The sequence below is a fragment of the Dreissena polymorpha genome, chromosome 1 (assembly GCF_020536995.1).
Source record: "Dreissena polymorpha isolate Duluth1 chromosome 1, UMN_Dpol_1.0, whole genome shotgun sequence".
In the NCBI taxonomy this organism is placed as follows: Eukaryota; Metazoa; Mollusca; class Bivalvia; order Myida; family Dreissenidae; genus Dreissena; species Dreissena polymorpha.
This window is the reverse complement of record NC_068355.1, coordinates 155,464,573-155,486,201: the sequence shown is the minus strand read 5'-3', so window position 1 is coordinate 155,486,201 and position 21,629 is coordinate 155,464,573. Positions and strand designations below refer to the sequence as shown.

The following is a 21,629-nucleotide window of genomic DNA, read 5'->3' as shown; positions in this document are numbered from 1 at the left end:
GAAAAAATTCATAAACATAAGCAGTGTTCACGTACAGCGTTGCATGGTTTCCTTTTCATTCGAAATAGTACATATATTACATGTACCTATACTTACCGGTGTATGCATCGACCACTTCACAGTGATTATACATGGCGTGAGTTAATAGACCATTTGCACGGAATCGGTGGCATTTTTCCCATGAAAAGACCCACTTCATGTATGATAACATATTGATTCGAAAGCTGTCGTCGTTAATGTATCTAAATTAAATGTTCAAACGTCATGATAATCATCTGTGAGATTTTCTTGAACGTTCATATACCGTTGTACTGCGGTATTCCAAGATTTAATTATTGCACGATCGTTTTAAAGGTTTATTTGTTTGTTTTATTGTTTCAACATTCACTGGCATTTGATCCGCGTCGTGCGAAAATGGGTCTTATGTCATATTCCGCCAGTGTCGTTCTGGAGCTAAAATGTTCACTATAATTTCACACAAGGTTTCGTGGTCTTGTTAGTGGCCGGACTCTGTGTGTGGGAAGGCTGGTATTGAGCTACGTTTGCCGTAAATGGCATCATTTTCGCAGGGCGCGTGTCATTTAAGAAGCACAAGGCAATTACTATTGAGAAAACTAATACTATTTTCTGTAAATGATAAAGAAGTTGATATAAAACCATGAATATTCACATAAATACATCCATGATAACAATTTGAAACTAGAACCCGTTCGTTTATTTAAAGGTTTTATTTTCAATGTGTTATCGACTATTTGCATATCAAGTGCTCCCGATATCGTCTCGCTGTCGGTAGGTAAATATACTTGAGATATATTGAATGTTTCTTCCAGAGATTCGAGTGGGTGAAAATGACGCGTCCTTAAACATAAGGACAACATACCTGCCATCGGCCGGGACACATACCTGCCATCGGCCGGGACACATACCTGCCATCGGCCGGGACAAATACCTGCCATCGGCCGGGATTGCATGAAGATTGCTGTAAATCTTAAAACGGTTAGAGTCCATGTCTATGGATTTTGCGGCAAATTCATAATACATTGCAGTTTTTGTGTTTTTTTTTTTCAGAAAAATTACAAGAGCATGGAACAACTAAGTAACACTGTAACACTATACATACTGAAATTAGATTATGTAGTAGGCCCAATGAAGTGTACGGTTACTGTAAAAATATATATCAAACAGCAATATTTGCAAAGGATCAATAAAGAAACTAAACTGTACAATTGTGTCTTTTATTAGCTGAAAATGAACACATGACTTGGTAGGATGTGGTTGTTTCTGCAAAATATCAAATGAGAGATAACATAACCTTGCGTCTAAACCATTCAATATTATTCGGTATACTTCTTAAAGACGCTGTTGTCGTTCCGCCAGAAAATGATGTCTTTGAAAAAGAAATATAATTCAAATAAATCATGTTCATGTTTATTTAATTCTTCCACTGTTTAGACAAAGACTCCGGCTGACAAAATGTGCAGTCGTATTACAACTATTTCTTTCCCCTAAAATAGGGCATGAAGGAGTTTAGTTGTAACTTGTTTGATCATCATCATCAGTGCCCATGGAGTTACATGAGAAATAGACTCGAGATAGTTAATGCTGAGAAATTCACTTAAGATGTAGTTGGTACTGAGGTATTGACTTGTGTATTTTTGTCAGAGATATTGACTTAAGATGTAGTTGTTTTTTTATTTTGACATACCATATACATGGTGCTCAAATATTGACTTACGGTATAGTTGGTTCTGGTATACTGACTTGACATGTATTTGTTGCTAAGATACTGAAAAAATATGCTTGTCTTATAAGCTTGCAAGTTAAAATTGAAAATGTCTCTGAAGTGATGGCCCATTATTAGCCTTTTTTGCACTACTACTAAGCCGAAGTCAGTTATAAACTCCATTGCTTACTTAGAGATAACTTGTTTTACCCTACATTACTTTGTCAGTTATGTTCACTAAAGGGCAATAACTCGGGAATGTATGGTTTACTGGGGATGAAAATGTGTTTTGTGCATGGGATTAATCATGATAATGACGTAAGTTTCGTAAAAATGCTTGAGAAATGTAATGGAGGTTTGCTGTATCAACTTATGGTATATTATGTGGACTGACTCCTAATAAACCCTCTCAAATTTTTGGTTGCAGATTTGTTTTAAAAAAGACAACACAAACACAACAAACGTAAGGATGTAAATTTTAGTTCAAATAAATATAGAAAACTCAACATATAACACAGTCCAGCTGTGAGCAAATTTTGATCTTTAAAGAAAAACGCCATATAAATATTATTCTTATATCAGTACATGTATGCATTTTTTTTCAATAATTATGTTTTTACAATTTCTTATTTGTTATGAATTTTACATTTAAAAGAAAACTGTTTTTAGTATACACATATTTAAGTAAAAGGAGTTATGTAGCTCTAAATATTGTCAGGTATAAAACAAAATTTCCAGATAAATACTCAATTCTTGATGATAGTAACAGCAAAAGTAAATCTCTGACATTCCATATACACGTTTCTTGAGTTATATATGTAATCATAAATATAAAATGTATACATATATTTTATTAACTGTATAAATATAAAGACTGACAGTTAGTTATTATTAATTCAATATACATACAGAAAACTGTGTTATTGTTTTTTACAATATAAGGTGCAGGATTTTCTTTCATTTATATGTTACCATTTTTTTTAGTTTAGGAAAAACAAGATAATATTTTCAATTGTTAATATAAATTCGAAAAAAATTAACCCCAATACCCACTACACAATATGTATAAATGCAAAATAGAAGATTTAAAATTAGTAAAAAGGAACTAGGCACAATGTTTTCAAAACTATAAATTATACAAATATGTCTTTAAAAACTCTGTTTTTTTCTTTATAACACCAGTAAGAAATATCATATTCCCTAACATATGCTCAAAAAAAACCAATTCAAAATACATTTTCTTTCACATGTATGCTTTTATTGATCTTAATACTCAACATATAGGTATTATAGATGTTTTGTTGCTTTTCATTAAAATAATTTAATTTTTTTTTGCTTAAAATTGATGAATACTAAATAGGCGGTTTCGTATTCAATGCTTCCTTGGGAGAATGAAAAGCCCGCCATCCCCATTAGAGAGTACAGCAAGACAAGGCAGAAACTAAATAATATCAACACAAACTGTTTTTTTAATATAAAGGGTTGCTCATTTCATTATGATGTTTTTCAAATTTTCTTATTGGTATGTCCATGTACCAAGAAAAAGCTATGTAAAAACACCATTTTCATTTGAAAAGATCACTTAACCAATGAATAATTGTATTCTTAAATGCATATTCAATAAAAAAGAAAAGAAAAGTATATGTCTAAAATAATTAAAAACAAAAATGTTTAACAAGTAAATTAAATAAACATATCAGAATAAATCAAGAATGTTCAGGGCACATTCAGAAATATATGCAGTTAAAATTGAATGCCACTCAGTATTCTCAATTCTTACTTAATCTATGTTTGCTAAAAGGTTGAACAATCTACAAAAAATTGAGTAAATTATGACTGTCCATTATTTGTTATGAACATGAATCAAACAACTTAAGCTCTCAAGGTAGATAAGAGTAAGTACGATTGAAAAAACTGCACTAATTAAATGAAATTATCACAAAATCTATCACAAATAGATTTTTTTTAATGCTTCACCCCAAAACTAACTGTGAATAAATCAATTATTGTTTGCGAAGTGGAATATGATCATATGCAAGCAAATAAATTATTACTTGGGTAAGTAATTCTTTTGTACATTTACATGTAAATAAAAGATATTTAAAGTTCAATCAACCAATAAGAAAATTTGCGTATCTTATTTTAAATTGAAAATATAAACAAAAAATATTTAACTGAAAGTGTACACAAAAATAAATTTCTGAAACATTATTGAATCCAAACATCCAATTACCTAACAATTTAAATGCATATATTGTAAATATTTTGCATAGAAACATTAAATACCATAGCAGTTTGTAGTAAATGCAAATAACAGCACGAAAGGAACATCAAAAATATTAAATGCAACTCAAAAAGTTTAACAATTTATATAAAAAAATATTACAAAAAGGTCCATTAACAATGCTGATTGTACAAGCCCACTCCATATAAATCTGGACGGAATCATTTTCATCGGCCATGAGGTCTGTGTGTTGTGTAGAAATTCCTTTCACAACGGGAATGTCAAATCTACTGATTGTGCTGTTTAATCTGTAAAAGAACCAATAGGTATTAGATTAAACATGGTGTGAGTACCTTCAAAAAACAGCACACTTGTATGGGAGCCTAATATGTTCAAAAGATGTAAGTGACAAATGTGACCAATATTTAACAGTAGTTAAAAGAGTGAATGATATAACCATTTGTGTACTTTAAACATGTGTTAAAAGTGCACTCTTTCAGAAAGAATGATGGCATATTCATCATAAACTACGAGAGTAATGGCTTAGATTGTGGATCAAAGTATGAAAGGTTATATAAATACAAAATACTCAATAAAATACTGAAATAAATTCATTGATTATAACAATATGAGTCACATCATGCAAAAATGGGTCTTAAGCAGCCAGCTTAGCTCAGGACTAACCTGTGCAATTGCACAGCCTGGTCAGGAGCTTAATTGTTGGCTATTAAGTGACACAATATTTCGTGGTTTAATTAGTATGCATATAAATTTTGTCAAGTTATTTAAATATAAAGTTATTAACAAGTCTCGATTTTAACCTTAAATTATGTATGAACAGTATAATCTTGACCTAGGGGAAATAGGTCTAGTGCACAACAATCTAAAACAAGATGCGTTTGTGAAACACAATGTCCCCCTATATGACGTTTGACTTTGAAGGATGACCTTGACCTTGTGAAGGATGACCTTGACCTTTCACCACTCAAAATCTGCAGCTCCATGAGATACACATGCAAGCCAAATATCAAGTTGCTATATTCAATATTGCAAAAGTATTCATAAAATAAGCGATTTGGGCCACATATATTTGACCTCTGACCTTGAAGGATGACCTTGACCTTTCACCACTCAAAATGTGCAGCTCCATGAGATGCACATGCATGCCAAATATCAAGTTGCTATCTTCAATATTGCAAAAGTATTTATAAAATAAGCGATTTGGGCCACATATATTTGACCTCTGACCTTGAAGGATGACATTGACCTTGACCTTTCACCACTCAAAATGTGCAGCTCCATGAGATACACATGCATGCCAAATATCAAGTTGCTATCTTCAATATTGCAAAAGTATTCATAAAATGAGCGATTTTGGCCATATATATTTGACCTCTGACCTTAAAGGATGACCTTGACCTTGACCTTTCACCACTCAAAATGTGCAGCTTCATGAGATACACATGCATGCCAAATATGAAGTTGCTATCTTCAATATAGCAAAAGTAATTGCAAAATGTTAAAGATGGTGCAAACAGACAGACCAACAGACAGACCAACAGACAGGGCAAAAACAATATGTCCCCCACTACTATAGTGGAGGACATAAAAAATCCAGTTACTTCTGCGAAGGTAGTTGAAAATGTTTTCATGCTGCAGACAGTAACTCTCAATAATAATTTGCTCTGATAGATAGAATTTCTTCAATTATAACCATAATTTTATAGCCTTAGGACCTTTTTCATGCAAACAACACTCACTTTACCATGCTCATCAAATCTGCCAATTTATTTGAAAATCCACTTAAGCTGGACATATCCGTATTTAAGGGGTTTTAGTTATGACTTTGACCTAGGGACCTGATTTGTACTTGTGACACTTTTTCTTACAGCACTCTCAGAATGACATCATTTGACGCAGGTGAACAAACAGTAAAGCCTTGAAACATTCAAACTTAGTGCTTACCATTCAGCCTGGTAACTAGAAAATACATCCATGGTTGATAAAGAATGATCCTGACAATTCCCTTAGGATGTATGTCCTATATTTGACCTTTGACTTTGATTAATAAATTATTAAGTTTCATTACAATTCACTGAAGATAATTAAACAAAATAAAGTTGATTATTGTTAGCAATTTAAAACTATATTTTTCCCATCAAATCATTGTGTTACTATTTTAGGATATGCATAATTATTATGTTATACACACGCAAATTCTTTTACATGTGACCTAGCAAAGACAATTGATAACAAGAGGGAGGGAATGAAATGCACCATTTTTTTTTATATAAACATGACAATTTCACACCTGCATAACAAGCCAAAAAGCCACACAAGCATGCATCTGTACTACCTATTCAAATTTATTAGTAAACAAATAACATAACTCTATTTTTGTTTATTTTTTAATGAAACTGTCGTTAAAATATAAGTAGACAGCTCCAACTAGAACAAGGAAAGTGCGATCAGATTATCATAAATTAAACTTATATGGGCAATTCTATAATGATCAGTTAAGTACAATTAATGTTAACCCTGCAGGTTTGCTCAATGCAGTTTATTAAAGTAAAAAATGAACACAATAAATATCGACACGACTACACTTCTAACACAGTTTAAAGAAAAATCATTTGACAAAAAGGATCATGAGGAAATGAAAACAACAAATACAACAGCAGCAACACATATATATGACAATATCTATGTGAGAACATGGATTGTAACCATGACTATGAAAGCCTCATAGACATCAAATCATAGTAGAGACAAACACAAAATGTATTTGGGCCTTGCTCTGTGAAAAGGGGGCTTAATGCATGTGCGTAAAGTGTCGTCCAAGATTAGCCTCTGCAGTTCGCACAGGCTAATCAGGGACAACACTTTCCGCCTCAAATGGATTTTAGCTAAGAAAGCTTTCTTAAAACAAAAATTTCATTAAAGCGGAATGTGTTGTCCCTGATTAGCCTGTGTGGACTGCACAGGCCAATCTGAGACAACACTTAACGCACATGCATGAAACACCTTTTGCATAAGAGAAAAGCCCTAAGTATTTAAATCCAAATTCTGTATTTGTTGCAAATGTATAGATATTTTGAAAATAAATTTGTAATTGGGTAGGTTTTAAAGTATATGTTTAAGTAAAAATATCTTTGAAAGCAATAAACAATTCCAACATCACTCAACTTTTTATAAACATATTCAGTTTCTTTTAGCATGAGTCGAGTCTGAATAAGCAACCAATAAAGTAACTGGACAAACTTTCATAGCCATGGCTATCAGTGGTATATTCCTTACACTGTATACAATGTGGGCTGATTGTGTTATAACTAAGTCTCATATATTGTCCCCAGCTGAAAGAAAGCAAGCATAGAACAATGGGCGAATGAAGGCAAACTTGAGTCTGTAAAACATAGGAGCAGCATTCTGCAAAAACTGGGCTTATTTTTAGTTTGCACAGGCTAATCAGGATAATTACTTTTCGCTTTAAATTTTTTTTCATTTAAAGGAAGTCTCTTCTAAACAAAAATCCAGTTAAGGCCGAAAGTGTCGTCGCTGATAAGCCTGTGTGTTAAGCCCCATTTTCCCAGAGTGCAGCTTATATTGAAGGCCAAGGATTAAACTACTTTGTGTGATATAGGAATGTACAGCGGATACAACACTTTGTCATTCAACCCTTAATATACGAGTAGTCAAATGTAAGGTAATACCTGTACTATTCTGTTTTTGTACAGCATATTGAAGAATTTGGTCATAATTTGTACAAGCGACACTCCATATTGGATGAGCAGATAGGCAAGTCCAGTACAAATATGCCAGCTGTGTATACTTGAATAATATCAACATCACTGACTTAAATCATAATATAACGGAATAAATTGTCCAACATAGACCATCAAATGGGATCACATTAATGGGAAACAAACCTGTGGGTGAAGCCTATAATTAAACTGGTGAAATACTTTTCTTATTTATGTTTTTAATCTCCACTCAAATTATGGTTTAACCAGCACTCTGTTATTTTACAAATGTAAATTGTATTAAGCACATATCAAATTTACTGAATCTATATTTGATAAATTGTAAATAAATGTCATGCACAAATTAAAATAAAGTAATGATGTTTATTTCACTCATAACTATTCCATTAATGAAATGCATATAATAACGTTAAGTTTATATTCGTTAATGCTGTGTTCGAACAGAATATACACTACAGATTTTGTTTACCAACATTGTACCTATATACACAATGCACAATGTTGAATTACTCCCAAAAACCTTTTTTTACCATTGTCTGTGTTGTGACAGTAAAATGTCCATTAGAAATGATTTCAGCATTAACAACAATACATACATGTATTTAAGCATTATTTTGTATCATCCCAATCGTGGATTTTTATTGCATTATTTGTTTAATTTTGTCAACTTAACACTATTCCAGCCATTTAACCCCATACCTTGTTTGGTCCTGGTGATGGTTCCCGTTTTTCTCGCTGACTTCTCACGCGATCCTGTATGACCTGCAACTGGCGAGCCTTCTCGTCCTGCAAGGGAGACCACTCCACAATGACTCAATTATAAACCTTTGTTAGAAAAGCAGGACTATACGGAATTTCACCACCACATGCATAGAAATCCCTTAATATCCTACATGTTTATACTTATATACTCAGTATTGTGTTTGCTCAATGTGTTTTCAGTATTTTTACCGTTTTTTAATTTTGGAAAAAATATTTATCTGCAGAGGAATATTTTTAAACAAGATTGACATAACAATAAGAGCAGCGCAGTAATCAAGAACACATGTCAGCAGAGGACGCTGTTCTGGATATAGTATTGTGTTGTCTAAGGAAAGACCCTGACACAACTCCTTGAGTATTAAATCTGGGACATTTCCTTTACACAACATTTTACATTTGTTCCCTGTATCCTCGTGATTTCTTTATAATCTTCCACTAAGCAACAACACAATATATATCAGCAAATACAAACTGGCACCTTTTACAAATGCAAGGTCCAACAATATACAACAAAAGTAACCACCATTCCAGGGAACATGTTGACCCTTTAACAGTCAGATATGCACTTTGACACTTTTGAAGTTCCTTAGAAAAAGACCTTACTTACTAGAGTCAAGCTTAAAATGCTTTATTTCCAACCCATCCTACTGATGAGCAGCAAACAGCATAACACCTGAACAGATAGTGAGTTACTCGCAGGCTGTTCTGGTTTAATGCTGGTTGCAAATAGCCATTTTCACTTGCATGTGAGCGGGAAAGGGTTAAATCCAATAATAAGCAAACCTGTTGTGACTTCTCAAGCGTTGTTTTCTGTCGCTCTCCAAGGCTTATAAGCTCTGCCGCCTCCTCTGTCTGGCGGCCTTTCTTGGAATCCAGTCTACGACGAAGCTGCAATCACAATATGATATAAATTGTGAGTTGCTTGTGGGAAAAAGGTGCTTAATGCATGTGTAATAAGTGTAATCCCAGATAAGCCTGTGTAGTCTGCACAGGCTCATCAGCGACCACACTTTCCACTTTTATGGAATTTTGCTGTTAAAAGGAAGTCTAATCCAAACATTAATACAGTCTAGTTTAAAAGTATTGTCCATCATTAGCCTGTGTAAACTGCATAGGCTAATCTGGGATGAAACTTTATGCACATTTGTTACGTCCTGTTTTCTCAGAACGGGGCTTAACCCTTTGCATGCTGGGTAATTTGTCGTCTGCTAAAATGTTGTCTGCTGAATTTCCCAAAATAGCATTTTCTTCGATTTTTTTCAAAGAATACTATCAGAATAACAAACAGTTTGGATCCAGATGAGATGCCACGTTCTGTGGCGTCTCATCTGGATCCAAACTGTTTGCAAAGGCCTTCAAAATTCGGTTCCAGCACTGTAAGGGTTAATGGTAATTTTATATTTTAGGTGTAAACAATGGCTTTATTATTAAACAACATATTAACTACATAAAAATGCATGAGATATAAGGAAAGATATTTTCTGTTATGTTCTATACTGATATTTATTTTATCATTAATTACAATTGCAATTAGACATTTTCTTTCCTGTTTTTACATCAATGTTATAACAAATGGAGAGTTCCATGATGGCTTATAAGTGCTCTTCTAAGTAAGGGTTCACCGATTGTTAAAAATTAACATGGGGATGAAATACTTGACCCTCTTGAACCAGATTCAAACATGGCATTGATATTGTCAACATAGGCAATCTAATTAAGGTCGAGTCATGAATATGGCCTGAATGGGGGCTACAAAAGTTTCCTATCATTTAACGAAGTAAGTTAGTTTTTGAATGAACCCAACCAAAATTCAAACTTGGCCAAGATATTGCAAACATAAACATTCTGACCTAGTTTGATCAAGATTGAGTATTTAGTGTAGTCTATAAAGGGTGAAGAGAGTTTTTATAACATTTGACCTTATAACCTAGTTTTTTTATAAATGCAATCCTTATTTTAACTCGGCCTAGACAGTGTCAAGATAAACATTCTGACAAAGTTTCATTGAGATTGAGTCATAAATGAGGCCCTTGAAGAGGTACAAATGTTTTTTTCAAGGATTTTTCCTGATGACTTAGTATTTGGACTGACATTACCAAGATTTGAACTAGGCTTAGAAATTGTCAATATATAAACATTTTGACCTTGTTAATTCATAATTTTATTAAAAATAAGGACTCTAAAGAGGTAAGCTAAAAATGTAAACTAAATCAGAAAGTATATTTTCTTTATAATTGTCCCCTACCGGTTTCACCGGAGGGGACTTATGGTTTTCGCTCTGTGTGACCGTCTGTCCGTCGGTCCGTCAGTCTGTCACACTTTTCTGGATCCTGCGATAACTTTGAAAGTTCTTCATATTTTTTCATGAAACTTGAAACATGGACAGATGGAAATATGGAGATTATGCACGTCATTTCATTTTGTTCCTACGTCAAGAATTATGGTTTCTATGGCAACAAATAGACTAGAAATACTGCTGAAAATGGTGGATCCTGCACACTTTTCTGGATCCTGCGATAACTTGAAAAGTTCTTCATATATTTTCATAAAACTTGAAACATGAATAGATGGCAATATGGACATTATGCAAATCAATTCATTTTCTTCCTACGTCAAAAATTATGGTTGCTATATCAACAAATAAAAAAAATAATTCTGACAATGGTGGAGCCAGTAGGGGACATATATAGCTTGACAATAGTCTTGTTTTCCATATTTTGTCACTTAACATCAAATGAAATTCAAGCACTCACCATTTCCTCCTGCCTGCGCTGCTGCTCTGTGATCTTGTTCTGCAGGTTCCTCTGTTGCTGGACGACCTGGGACAGGAGCGCCTGCTTCTGCTCATCTGTCACCTCCACGTCAACCACTGTCTTCTCACGGCGTAGGCTAAATGTCGGCTAGGAAAAACAGGGGGAAAATGAGGAATTACTTATGGAGACAACCAACTTCATCTAATGACGCAAGCAAAAAATTGGCTGAAAAACGGAGTGGGAGGGGGATAAAGGTTTACATAGGGAGTAAAGTACCAGTTTCTCATGATGCAGGCTGAATTCTGGCTGAACAACCAGGGGGACATATAAGTGTTTACATAAGACTTGAAACATATCTTCTTTTGAGGGAGATCTACAAAGTATTCAAAGAAGTGAATCACAACATTTTGTTAGTATTTATTCTGTAGTCAATTAACCATTACTTTCTTCATGATCATGTACACATTAATGTCATTCAACTATGAAAGATTGAGGAAGATCAACTGATAAGTTACAGAGAACTTAAAAACACAGTCTTTCCGGGACAACATATAATATACTTTATACATGTATATTAAAAGAGGAAATCACACAAAGGGCCATAATAGCGACAACAATTTTTGGGGCCTGAATTCATTTCTTTGCCATTTCTAACTATTATGGGCACTGTGAAAGTTTGAACACTATCCACCCAGTAGGAAAAGAAGAATTGAAAATGCGAGCTTTGGACATTAGAAATTCTTAATGCCTCACACTCCCTGAGACATAAAAAAAAATAACAAAAAAACAAATGACAATATATGACCCATCTCATGCAAAAATGGGTCATATGCGATATGAAGCCAGCACAGCTCCAGAAAAGCTGCACATTAGTGTGGTCTAGTCAGGAGCTATCATGTCCGTTAATGAGACCACGACACCATGTGTGTCTTAACAACGGACAGCGTACGTTTTTTCCTGGCGTATCTACGGCTCTGTTTAATGAACCCATTCCCAAAACAAAATGGTAACACAAAAGCCATTGAAAAACAAGTTATTTTCTTTTTTTTTCAAATTATAGTCTCATGATTACTATATCTCAATTTTATTTAAATCACTTCTAACAAAGTATACAGCTATAATTAATATGATTTTATTTTTATAATGTGAATTATTATAAAGAGTTATATTACATTAATTTTCACAAATTGGTTGACTTTTTGCAAGAATTGATTCCCAATCCCAAAATTTCATTTTTCCCAAAATGGCCAAGACAAGGCCTGCAGTGTAGCTCCTAGCCAGACTACACGACTGCATATGACATAAGATACACTTTCACATGATGTGTCTCACATACCAGTGGGGTCTCATTGCTGCCTCTGCTGCTGGGAGCGTTGCGTTTGTTATCGTGCGTGTCCAGCGCACTGTCCCTGGCCATTGCATCTCGCACAGACCGTGCTTCACGTCTGGCCTCGCGGCGTTCTGCCAACTTTTGCTGCAACTGTTTAATTATGATACATGTCACAATTAGTTTTCGTTACTTTTGAAGCAATTTGTATTTCAATTCAATGTAGGTTCCTCAAGCAACAGGATGATCTCCAATGTGGGAGCAATCCTTAGATCTACCACACAAACACAAAGTACTGCTCCTACCCCGCAAAGGGACTCAAGAGTGTTTAAAAGCCTGAGGTTCTGAATGCAATCAAGGCAAAGTAAGTTGATCTAAACAAATGAGCCTTGTTCTGGGACTACTTAGCTTAATTCATGTGCAGAACTTGTTGTCCCAGATAAGCCTGCTTTTGCTTTTGTAATATTTTGTTTTTAAAGAAGTCTGTTCTCAGCAAAAATCCAGTTTAGTTGGAAAATGTTATCCCTGATTATCCTGTGTAAACTTTATGCACATGCATTAAACCACATTTTCCCAGACCGAGACTCAAATATATTTACACAAATATAAGCATCAAAGGTATAAAACCTAATAATTACCGCATTGGATTGCCTGCCTTTCTCAGTCGCCACATTACCCTCGATGGTGCGGGCGTTCTCCTTGGCCTGGCGCAGCAGGGTGCGCGCCGCGTACCCCTCCCAGTCCCGCTGCTCCTTGATGAGTCGCCGAGCCTCCAACTTGCGCCGCATGGTCCCCTTCTGGCTCTCCTTCTCTGATAGCATTTTCTGGGAAACGATTGTGACGTTTTAGAAATATTATGATGTTATAGAGATATTTTGTTTAATTTGTTATTGTAATGGTACAATAATCCTAATTATATACAATTTATACACAGATGATTGGAATTCTGTCCAAAAAGAATTAATGACAACCACAAAGCCATAAAGTGAAACCGCATGGAATTGAACTGTTCTGAGCTGGTAGTGTTCACCATAAACTTTGAAGGAATACTGCCATAACAGCTAGCAGCCATGTTTTTGAACAAACCGCAATCATTTTCAAACTTCATTATCTTTTAAGCACACAAATGGTGAGTGTTCTAAGCCAGTTGTATGATAAGCTGGTCAAAAATGTGACTTCTAGAGTGGTAAAATGGTTACAATATAATAATATAATTACAAGGGACAAAATTGTCACAAAACCAGGTTTTCATTGTGAAAAAAAAATCTGATAAAGGGAGAAAAATCAAACTGAACTTTTGAAATGAACAAACAAAATAAACCCCCTTTGTAAGTTTGTTTTTAAAAAAAATCTATTTTTAGTCGTGGCAACCTTGACATTGGAAATATTGATGTGATTCTTTCGTGCGACACACCGTCCCATGATGGTGAACAAATGTGCCAAATGATTTTAAAATCTCACAATGAATGACATAGTTATGGCCAGGACAAGCTCATTTATGGCCATTTTTGACCTTTGAACTCAAAGTGTGACCTTGACCTTGGAGATATCGACGTAATTATTTCGCGCGACACACCGTCCAATGATGGTGAACAAATGTGCCAAATGATTTTAAAATCTGACAATGAACGACATAGTTATGGCCCGGACAAGCTTGTTCCGCCCGCCCGCCAGCCAGCCAGCCAGCCAGCCAGCCCGCCCGCATTCGCCAATCTAATAACCAGTTTTTTCCTTCGGAAAACCTGGTTAAAAACTACCATGCTTAATGGCAGTCATGTTTTGCAATAAAATGGAACCATTTACTTACTCAGCTCATAAAGTAAATAAAAATAAAGTGACTTCTAGAGAATAAGAAAGCTTTTTCTTTAATTTTGCCTACTGACCTAGTTTTTTCCGCTACCTTACCCAGTTTCAAACTATGACTATTTTATCATTGGGACAATGACGCATCTAGAGTGTTAAAAAGGCAAATGTGGACATCAGACGATGCATAAGGCATGACAAACAAAGGACAAAATGTGATAACAAAAACTCACAGTGAGCTTATTTGGTTATATGGCTTTCATAAAAAAAAAATTGTTTTATTTGGTTCAGGCTGTCAAGTGACCTTTTTTCAAAAAGTAGGAAAAAATAGGAACTACTTTTGCAAGAAAAGTAGGAAACAATTAGGAAAAAGTAGGAACTTTTCCCTCAAAAGTAGGAATACATAATACTAATTTTTTAGACACAGGTCTAGGAAACATAGCTTGAAACAGAGCAGGAGTGCCATCACATGTTCTGTATGGATACCCACTTGAAGCTACCTTAAGGGCCCAGAAGATTTCAGCCTTTTGTATCTGTTCCTTGTGTGATGGTTGTACTTGCATACAGATAGATTTATCCCCACCACCCTGAGAGCTGCTTGGCTTTGGGGCACTTCCACGCTTTTGTGAATTATCATGCATGTATTTCATGTTTTCCTTGTGTTTTTATCCATCTGCATGACTTATCAGTTGATTAGCACCAGAATTACAACAAGATGGACTTCATTCAGACAGTATAATATCTTGCAAACTCATTGCCAGTATCTCTCTTGCACCATGATTCAAGTGTTTTTCCACTGTTGTCCAACTTTTCCATCCATGAAGGGTTAAACTTTGTTTTCCCACTAGGCATTTTAGCACTTATAGTGTATCTATGATAATTAAGTTTCAAGCAAAGCTACCGTGATAAAGAAGTATAATTAGATGCTGTTCATTTTGGTGTATCATCAAATAAGTGGTTAGAGATCTTCTGTGTATCGATATAAAAATGGTAATTATATTGTGCATGTTATATCCTTAAGCAGAAGACCAAATTTATTTAGTGATACACCAACTTGTTGTACAAGATTAATACTAGTATATAAAGCAGTGTCAATGCTCTGCTACAGCTACATTGTGAAACCTTTAAATTGACAATAGGGTGCAGTTATAATAACTTAAGTTACATTCAAAATGACTGGTCATTGCAGAGCAGATTTTGCAACTGGAGATAGGACCTTATCACCTGACATCTTTTATGACATCATTGATTGGGCAATGAAACAGTTGCACTACATTGTTTCTTCCAGTTTCAAATAATGGTTTTTACATTATTGATGACTTCGCGGGAGTGAAATAATGCTGTTAAATAATTTTAATACTACGCTTTAACACCTTGAAGTTACCTCACTAGCTATGGCATCATTAGACAAGAATTGTGTTTGTCAGAAACACAATGCCCACTATTGCGCCGCTTTGAAATAAAATTTCAAATTCATCATTTGGCAGGTTTAGAAATTATCTCCCTTTTAAAGCTTATTACTTTCCTTGGATTGTATTTTTTTACTTTTGACCTTGAAGGAAGACCTTCACCTTTCACCACTCAAAATGTGCAACTTCATGAGATACACATGCATGCCAAATATCAAGTTGCTATCTTTAATATTGCAAAAGTTATGGCCCATATTTAAGTTCTCGGACGGACACACAGACAGACAGACAGACAGACAAAGGGACTAACAGTACAACTGCTATATGCCACCCTACTGGGAGCATAAAAATGTATCAGGGCATTTAGGCTCTGTGCATTTATCTTTAATTACTAAACATGATGTACCTATGATATCAATAGAACATCATATCCGTTGTCATGTAATACAGAATTTATTACATTATATTTGTAAATGATGAAAACTCGGCAAAGCATCAGTTTTATCTTTTTCCAATAACTTGTGTAATAAATTCCATATTACATAACCACTCATACAATACATGGTATCTCTATATCTCTACATTCCAAACAGCAATATCATGTAAACATGCATAAGGTTTGGTCAAATTGTTGTCAATGGAAACAAAATAAAACTGGAATAAACAATGGGTTCCCTCAGCTCTTGCATCACTGGGAACTGTGTAAGGTAGTGAAGTCTGCAGTGAACAAATGCTAAGGAAGTAAACAAGGCACTATTGTTACTTAAAAAAAAACTTGTCAATAATTTGAAAAGTTACATAAGAAATAAATATTTATGCTTCCTGAAGAGGTGCTAGCAGACAGTCAGCATGGGTTTGTTTGAGGGTTAATTGTCAGGTCTCATCTAGATGAATGCAAATTAACAGGGATACAGTCATGCCATAGATTCATTTATACTGCAAGTTTACTAAATAAACTCTTTAAAAAAAATATTCTCAATTGAAAATGAAAAAGTAGGAATAGTAGGAAGATTTGGTAAAAAAATAGGAAAAAGTAGGATCCTGATGAAAAAGTAGGAAATAGTAGGAAAAAGTATGACCGCTTGACAGCCTGTTGGTTATATGGCTTTCATAAAAAAAAAATTCTTTTAACTGGCAATCAAAAGTATATTTCAGTTTCAAATCATTCCAGAAATGTGTGTAGGCACTGGATTTTTTACTTTTTAAACAGCACAAGCTTGAGCCTATCTGCTGTGACCAAAGGGAACTTTCTCTCTAGGCCCTCAATCATTGAAACCATTTTAAGTCTCCCACTTGACAAAAAGAAGATTTTTACCCCTATATTTAAAAAAAAATGCAGCAAAAGTTCGTCCTTGTAAGGGCTGTATGACTCTTGCCCTTAAATCAGAACAAAGGCCTTGTTTGTTTTAAGTCTAACAGCAATACACATTGTAAATGAGCCCCCCTCTGAGAAAAGTGGGCTAATTCCTGTGTGTAAATTGTCGCACAGGCTAATCAGGGCTATGTGTAAATTGTCGCACAGGCTAATCAGGGCTATGTGTAAATTGTTGCACAGGCTAATCAGGGCTATGTGTAAATTGTTGCACAGGCTAATCAGGGCTATGTGTAAATTGTCGCACAGGCTAATCAGGGCTATGTGTAAATTGTCGCACAGGCTAATCAGGGCTATGTGTAAATTGTTGCACAGGCTAATCAGGGCTATGTGTAAATTGTTGCACAGGCTAATCAGGGCTATGTGTAAATTGTTGCACAGGCTAATCAGGGACGACACTTTGTGCCCAGGCTGGAATTTTTCAAAGAAGACACGTAACCTTTCAACAAAAAGTAACATAAAAGCCGAAGGTGTCGTCCCAGATTAGCCTCTGTGAACTGCACAGGCTAATCAAGGACAACACTTTATACACCTGCATCAAGCCTCTCAAAGCAAGGATCAAAGTGTCCACTTACCTTCTTCATTTTCTCATACTCCTCCATGATTTGTCGACGAATGGCGTCCACATCTACGTCCTCACCAAGAGCTTTGGCTGTCAACAGAATTTACACAATAATCTGTATCATTCCTACAATTCCGGCAATTTTTGTCAAAATTTTTAAATCAAGCACTACTCCAAGGCAACTATAATAAATTTAACTGTCTTGGATATTTGAAATATTGACTTCACTCAAACGCCATTTCAATAACTTATGGCCAGAATTAATTTATATAAGGGCTAAAATGAAAGATGCTAAACAAACTGTTTGGCTTTAAAATCAGAGCCTTTATTCATAAAGCTCCATGGCAACCACTTAGAGAAAAAAAATCCATAGATTCCTTAAGTTTCTTGTTATTTTGTATTCAGGTCTTTTTATATGAAATTTGCGAATAAAAGGTAAACAAAAGTCAATATTAATGACACACGTTAATCCTTTTGTTCGCAGAAAATATTGGATTTCTGATTGAAAACGTAATGTGAACTTTTCGTACAATACGTAATGTTTGTGTGTGTGAGGGGGGAGGTAATTTTCACGAACAGTCCCTGTTACATGGGACTTCCTTACAAAGATTAGTACTCCACAACAAAGTAAGTCTTAAAAGCTTCGGAAAAAAAGAACGAATACTAACACACTCCCTACCTGACTTAATAGCATTTTCGGTCTCAGCCTCCATTTCTTTCTCGAGCTCAGCAAGTTTCTCCTCAAACTTTTCCTCCAACCCGTCCTCCTCTTCCAGACTCGAGTCTGGGTGGGTGAGATTGAAGATGGTGTGTGCCAGATTATCATACCAGCCCTCGCGACTCAAGATGTGCAGACTATGTTTGACCTCTTGTAGAACTGCATCATCCTAAAGGCAAGAGAATACAAGCTTTGCTCTTGGAAACTGGGCTTAATGCATCAGCGTTTATGTAATTTCGTATTTACAAAAATCAGGTTAAGGTTGAAAGTGTCATCCCTGATTAGCCTGTGCAGACTGCAGAGGCTTATCTAGGACAAAACTTTAAGTTTCCCAGAACTATGGCTCAAATAGTGAAACCATCTGGGTGCATGACTGCAAGAGTTGCACAGTCAGGCCTTGCCACAATGAGCCCATGGCTCCTTATGAAAACAATATATACATCAAACATGATATATTTAAAAAAAATCACAAAGAAAGAAGGATTTTAAGTGACATGCCAAATTTGGCTGAAGAAAAATATGTGCAAAGGGAATTCAGAGTGCATAAAAACATAAGCACAGTAAGATCTCACAACAAAGTTTACAATATTGTCACACCTCCATTCACTGTTAGTTACGATTTTCTTTGTTTTCATAATTGTTTATACTTTCTAAGCTTCCATAAATAAACTTTATTTTATTATAGTGTTTTTTATGTAAACAAGCAAACATATAATCATACAGCACCATTCATATCTTTACCTGGTCTTCTAGAAGCTTCTGCACAGCACGGTTCTCTGCCGTCTGCTTTTCTTGCAGGTCTGTTACTATGGTGACTTCCACTTCCTGTTCCAGTGCACTGGGGTCAAGGTCAGTCTGGCTACCTTGCAGCAGCCGTCTTTCGACTGGAGACATACAAAGTCATGACTGCCACTACGAATTTGGTAGAAGAGGTGTAGTCAATGTTTCAGTTCATTCAGATGACTTGTATATGGGCAAACGTGTTTGAAGTATTATATAATGTAAACTTTGGTAAAATATTTCCGTATTTTTTTCATTCAAAGTCACGTTACAGTATTTATAATTTATAATTTTTAGTGAAGATGAAGAGGTTTTCTGTCCCCCAAAACTATTGGAAGACTTTTTAAACTTGCTTTCTTAAATATTGATGCCAAAGACAAATGTACGAAACATCTTAACATGTTTAACAAGTCTTTTTTTTCAGGAAACACAACCACTTGTTATCAATGCATACAAGCTTGCAATTTAATATTTGAGCCCTACCCTGGTAAAACAGGGTTTCATTCATGTGGTTAAAGTGTTGTCCCATATCAGCCTGTGTAATCTGCCAACACTAATCAGGGACAACACGTTCCACTTTTGTTGTATTTTTGTTGAAAGGAAGTCTTTTCCGAGGAAAAATCAAGTCTAAGCAGAAAGTGTTGTCTCTGATAAGCCTGTTCATTTGGGACACCACTTTACGCACATTCATTAAAGCACATTTTCCTAGGGCAAGGCTCATATACTTTTTAATTTTCAGACAAGTTCTCCAGTGTTCAAATATACCTTCTAGCCTGTGTCCAGTGGCATCAGAGAGAATCTTGAGCTGGTCTGACTTGTTGCTAGCCACGTCAGCCATGTGTTGCTCACTTTGCTGGGCGGTCATGTTTCTCTCGTCCAGCTCTGCTAGTTGCTGTGCGGAATGCTTCCTCCACTTCTGGTGTTCCTGCTCCAGCTTGGCCAACTCAAGCTTCACATCCTGCATAGGGATTTAATGAGTGCATCATGCAGAAAGGGGTCTTATGATACATGCAGCCAGAGTAGCTCCAGTGCAGAAGTTGCACAGTCTATTCAGGAGCTATCATGTCAACTGTGTTTTTGTAATATGCATTTATAAAATCTCATACAGTTCACTTTACAATGGTTGTTACAGTTCTTTTTGTTATAGCTCACAACAAATTGTATTTCTGTAAAAATGTATGTAACCTTTCCTTTGCTTTTTTTAATGTTCATCTTGTGTTATTTTATTATGGGACTGTACACAATTTAAGAAAATGAATACAATTTACCGATGGAAGACCAGAAGCTGACAATTTTGGACAGAGTTTTGTAAGAATACAAGAAACATATTAGGATAAATAGTCAGTATAAAGTGGTGTTAGAATCAAAATAATACCTTTAGTTCATAGTTTGTCGTAGAATAACCCACTGCTGGAAGTTTATATGCATGATATAAACTCACTAGTGCTTTGCACTCATTATTAGACCTCTATGCATCTTACTTCAGGAATTGGGTTGGTTTAGATTCTTGGTACCACTCACTCAAGCTTCCCATTCATGATGAAACATATCTTAACTTCAGACAATCAATATTTGATATCAAACAATGACCTACAAGTATTATTTCTAACATGAACTACATAAATTGAACTGCTACAGCAGCCTCTTGTCCTATGCTCATTGAAAAAATACAATTTTTAAGAAAACATCCAGCTTAAATATCATTCTAAGCCCATTGACATCAAAGCACTCTCTTGGATCAAATTTTGCACATAAAGCATTAAAGTCCAAATTTTTATCATAAATGAAACACACCGCCTCCGGTACATTGGCCAGAGATTTGTCCCCCCTTGCTGTGTCCAGTAGGGCCAGCATTATGTCCATCTCATCTTCATGTCTTGTCTCCAGGGTGATCAATAGCGCCTCCTGGACAGTCCTGTCTGTAACAAAGGGCATAACTCAGGTAAGATAAAAATGCTGACTAGAGTAGTCTCCACTGACTGTATCCAGTAGGGCCTGCATCATGTCCAACTCATCTTCATTTCTCGTCTCCATGGTGATCAACAGCAGCTCCTGGACAGTCTTGCCTGTAAGAAGGGCCATAACTCAGATAAGATAAGAATGCAGACTCCAACAAGGGGCATAACTCAAAAAAGACCAGTATGCAGACTCCAGCAGCCCCCCCCCCCCCCCCCCCCCCCCCCCCTAAGGCCAGCATTATGTCTATCTCATCCTCATGTCTCATCTCCAAGGTGATCAGTAGCGCCTCCTAGACAGCCCTGCCTGTAACAACTCAGATAGAATTCAGACTAGAGAGTTTTTCCATCTAGCTGTGTCCAGTGGAGCCTGCATCATGTACATCACATCCATGGGTCCCAATGGAGATCATCAATAACTTCTGAACATTTGTTATACATAGCAAGTTATAACAAGAGCACCACATAACGGGTGCCAAC

General features: G+C 35.5%; 1 protein-coding gene across 2 annotated transcripts in view; it reads right to left on the bottom strand.

Annotated features, from left to right (window-relative positions):
* Positions 1 to 2,187: 2,187 nt before the first annotated feature.
* Positions 2,188 to 21,629, bottom strand: part of LOC127856876 (uncharacterized) — an 82,686-nt gene continuing 63,244 nt past the window's right edge. Inside the window, exons 41-52 of one of the 2 annotated variants that reach the window (XM_052393055.1) lie at positions 20,989 to 21,113; positions 19,960 to 20,152; positions 19,156 to 19,298; positions 18,376 to 18,583; positions 17,710 to 17,786; positions 13,189 to 13,374; positions 12,560 to 12,703; positions 11,224 to 11,370; positions 9,254 to 9,358; positions 8,408 to 8,494; positions 7,245 to 7,300; positions 2,188 to 4,255 (exon numbers count right to left, since the gene is read on the bottom strand). In XM_052393055.1, coding sequence (XP_052249015.1) covers positions 7,277 to 7,300; positions 8,408 to 8,494; positions 9,254 to 9,358; positions 11,224 to 11,370; positions 12,560 to 12,703; positions 13,189 to 13,374; positions 17,710 to 17,786; positions 18,376 to 18,583; positions 19,156 to 19,298; positions 19,960 to 20,152; positions 20,989 to 21,113 — 1,439 coding nt within the window. In that variant the 3' untranslated portion in view covers positions 2,188 to 4,255; positions 7,245 to 7,276. The remainder of the gene's footprint in view (positions 4,256 to 7,244; positions 7,301 to 8,407; positions 8,495 to 9,253; positions 9,359 to 11,223; positions 11,371 to 12,559; positions 12,704 to 13,188; positions 13,375 to 17,709; positions 17,787 to 18,375; positions 18,584 to 19,155; positions 19,299 to 19,959; positions 20,153 to 20,988; positions 21,114 to 21,629) is intronic. The other variant, XM_052393064.1, reaches the window with a different exon arrangement.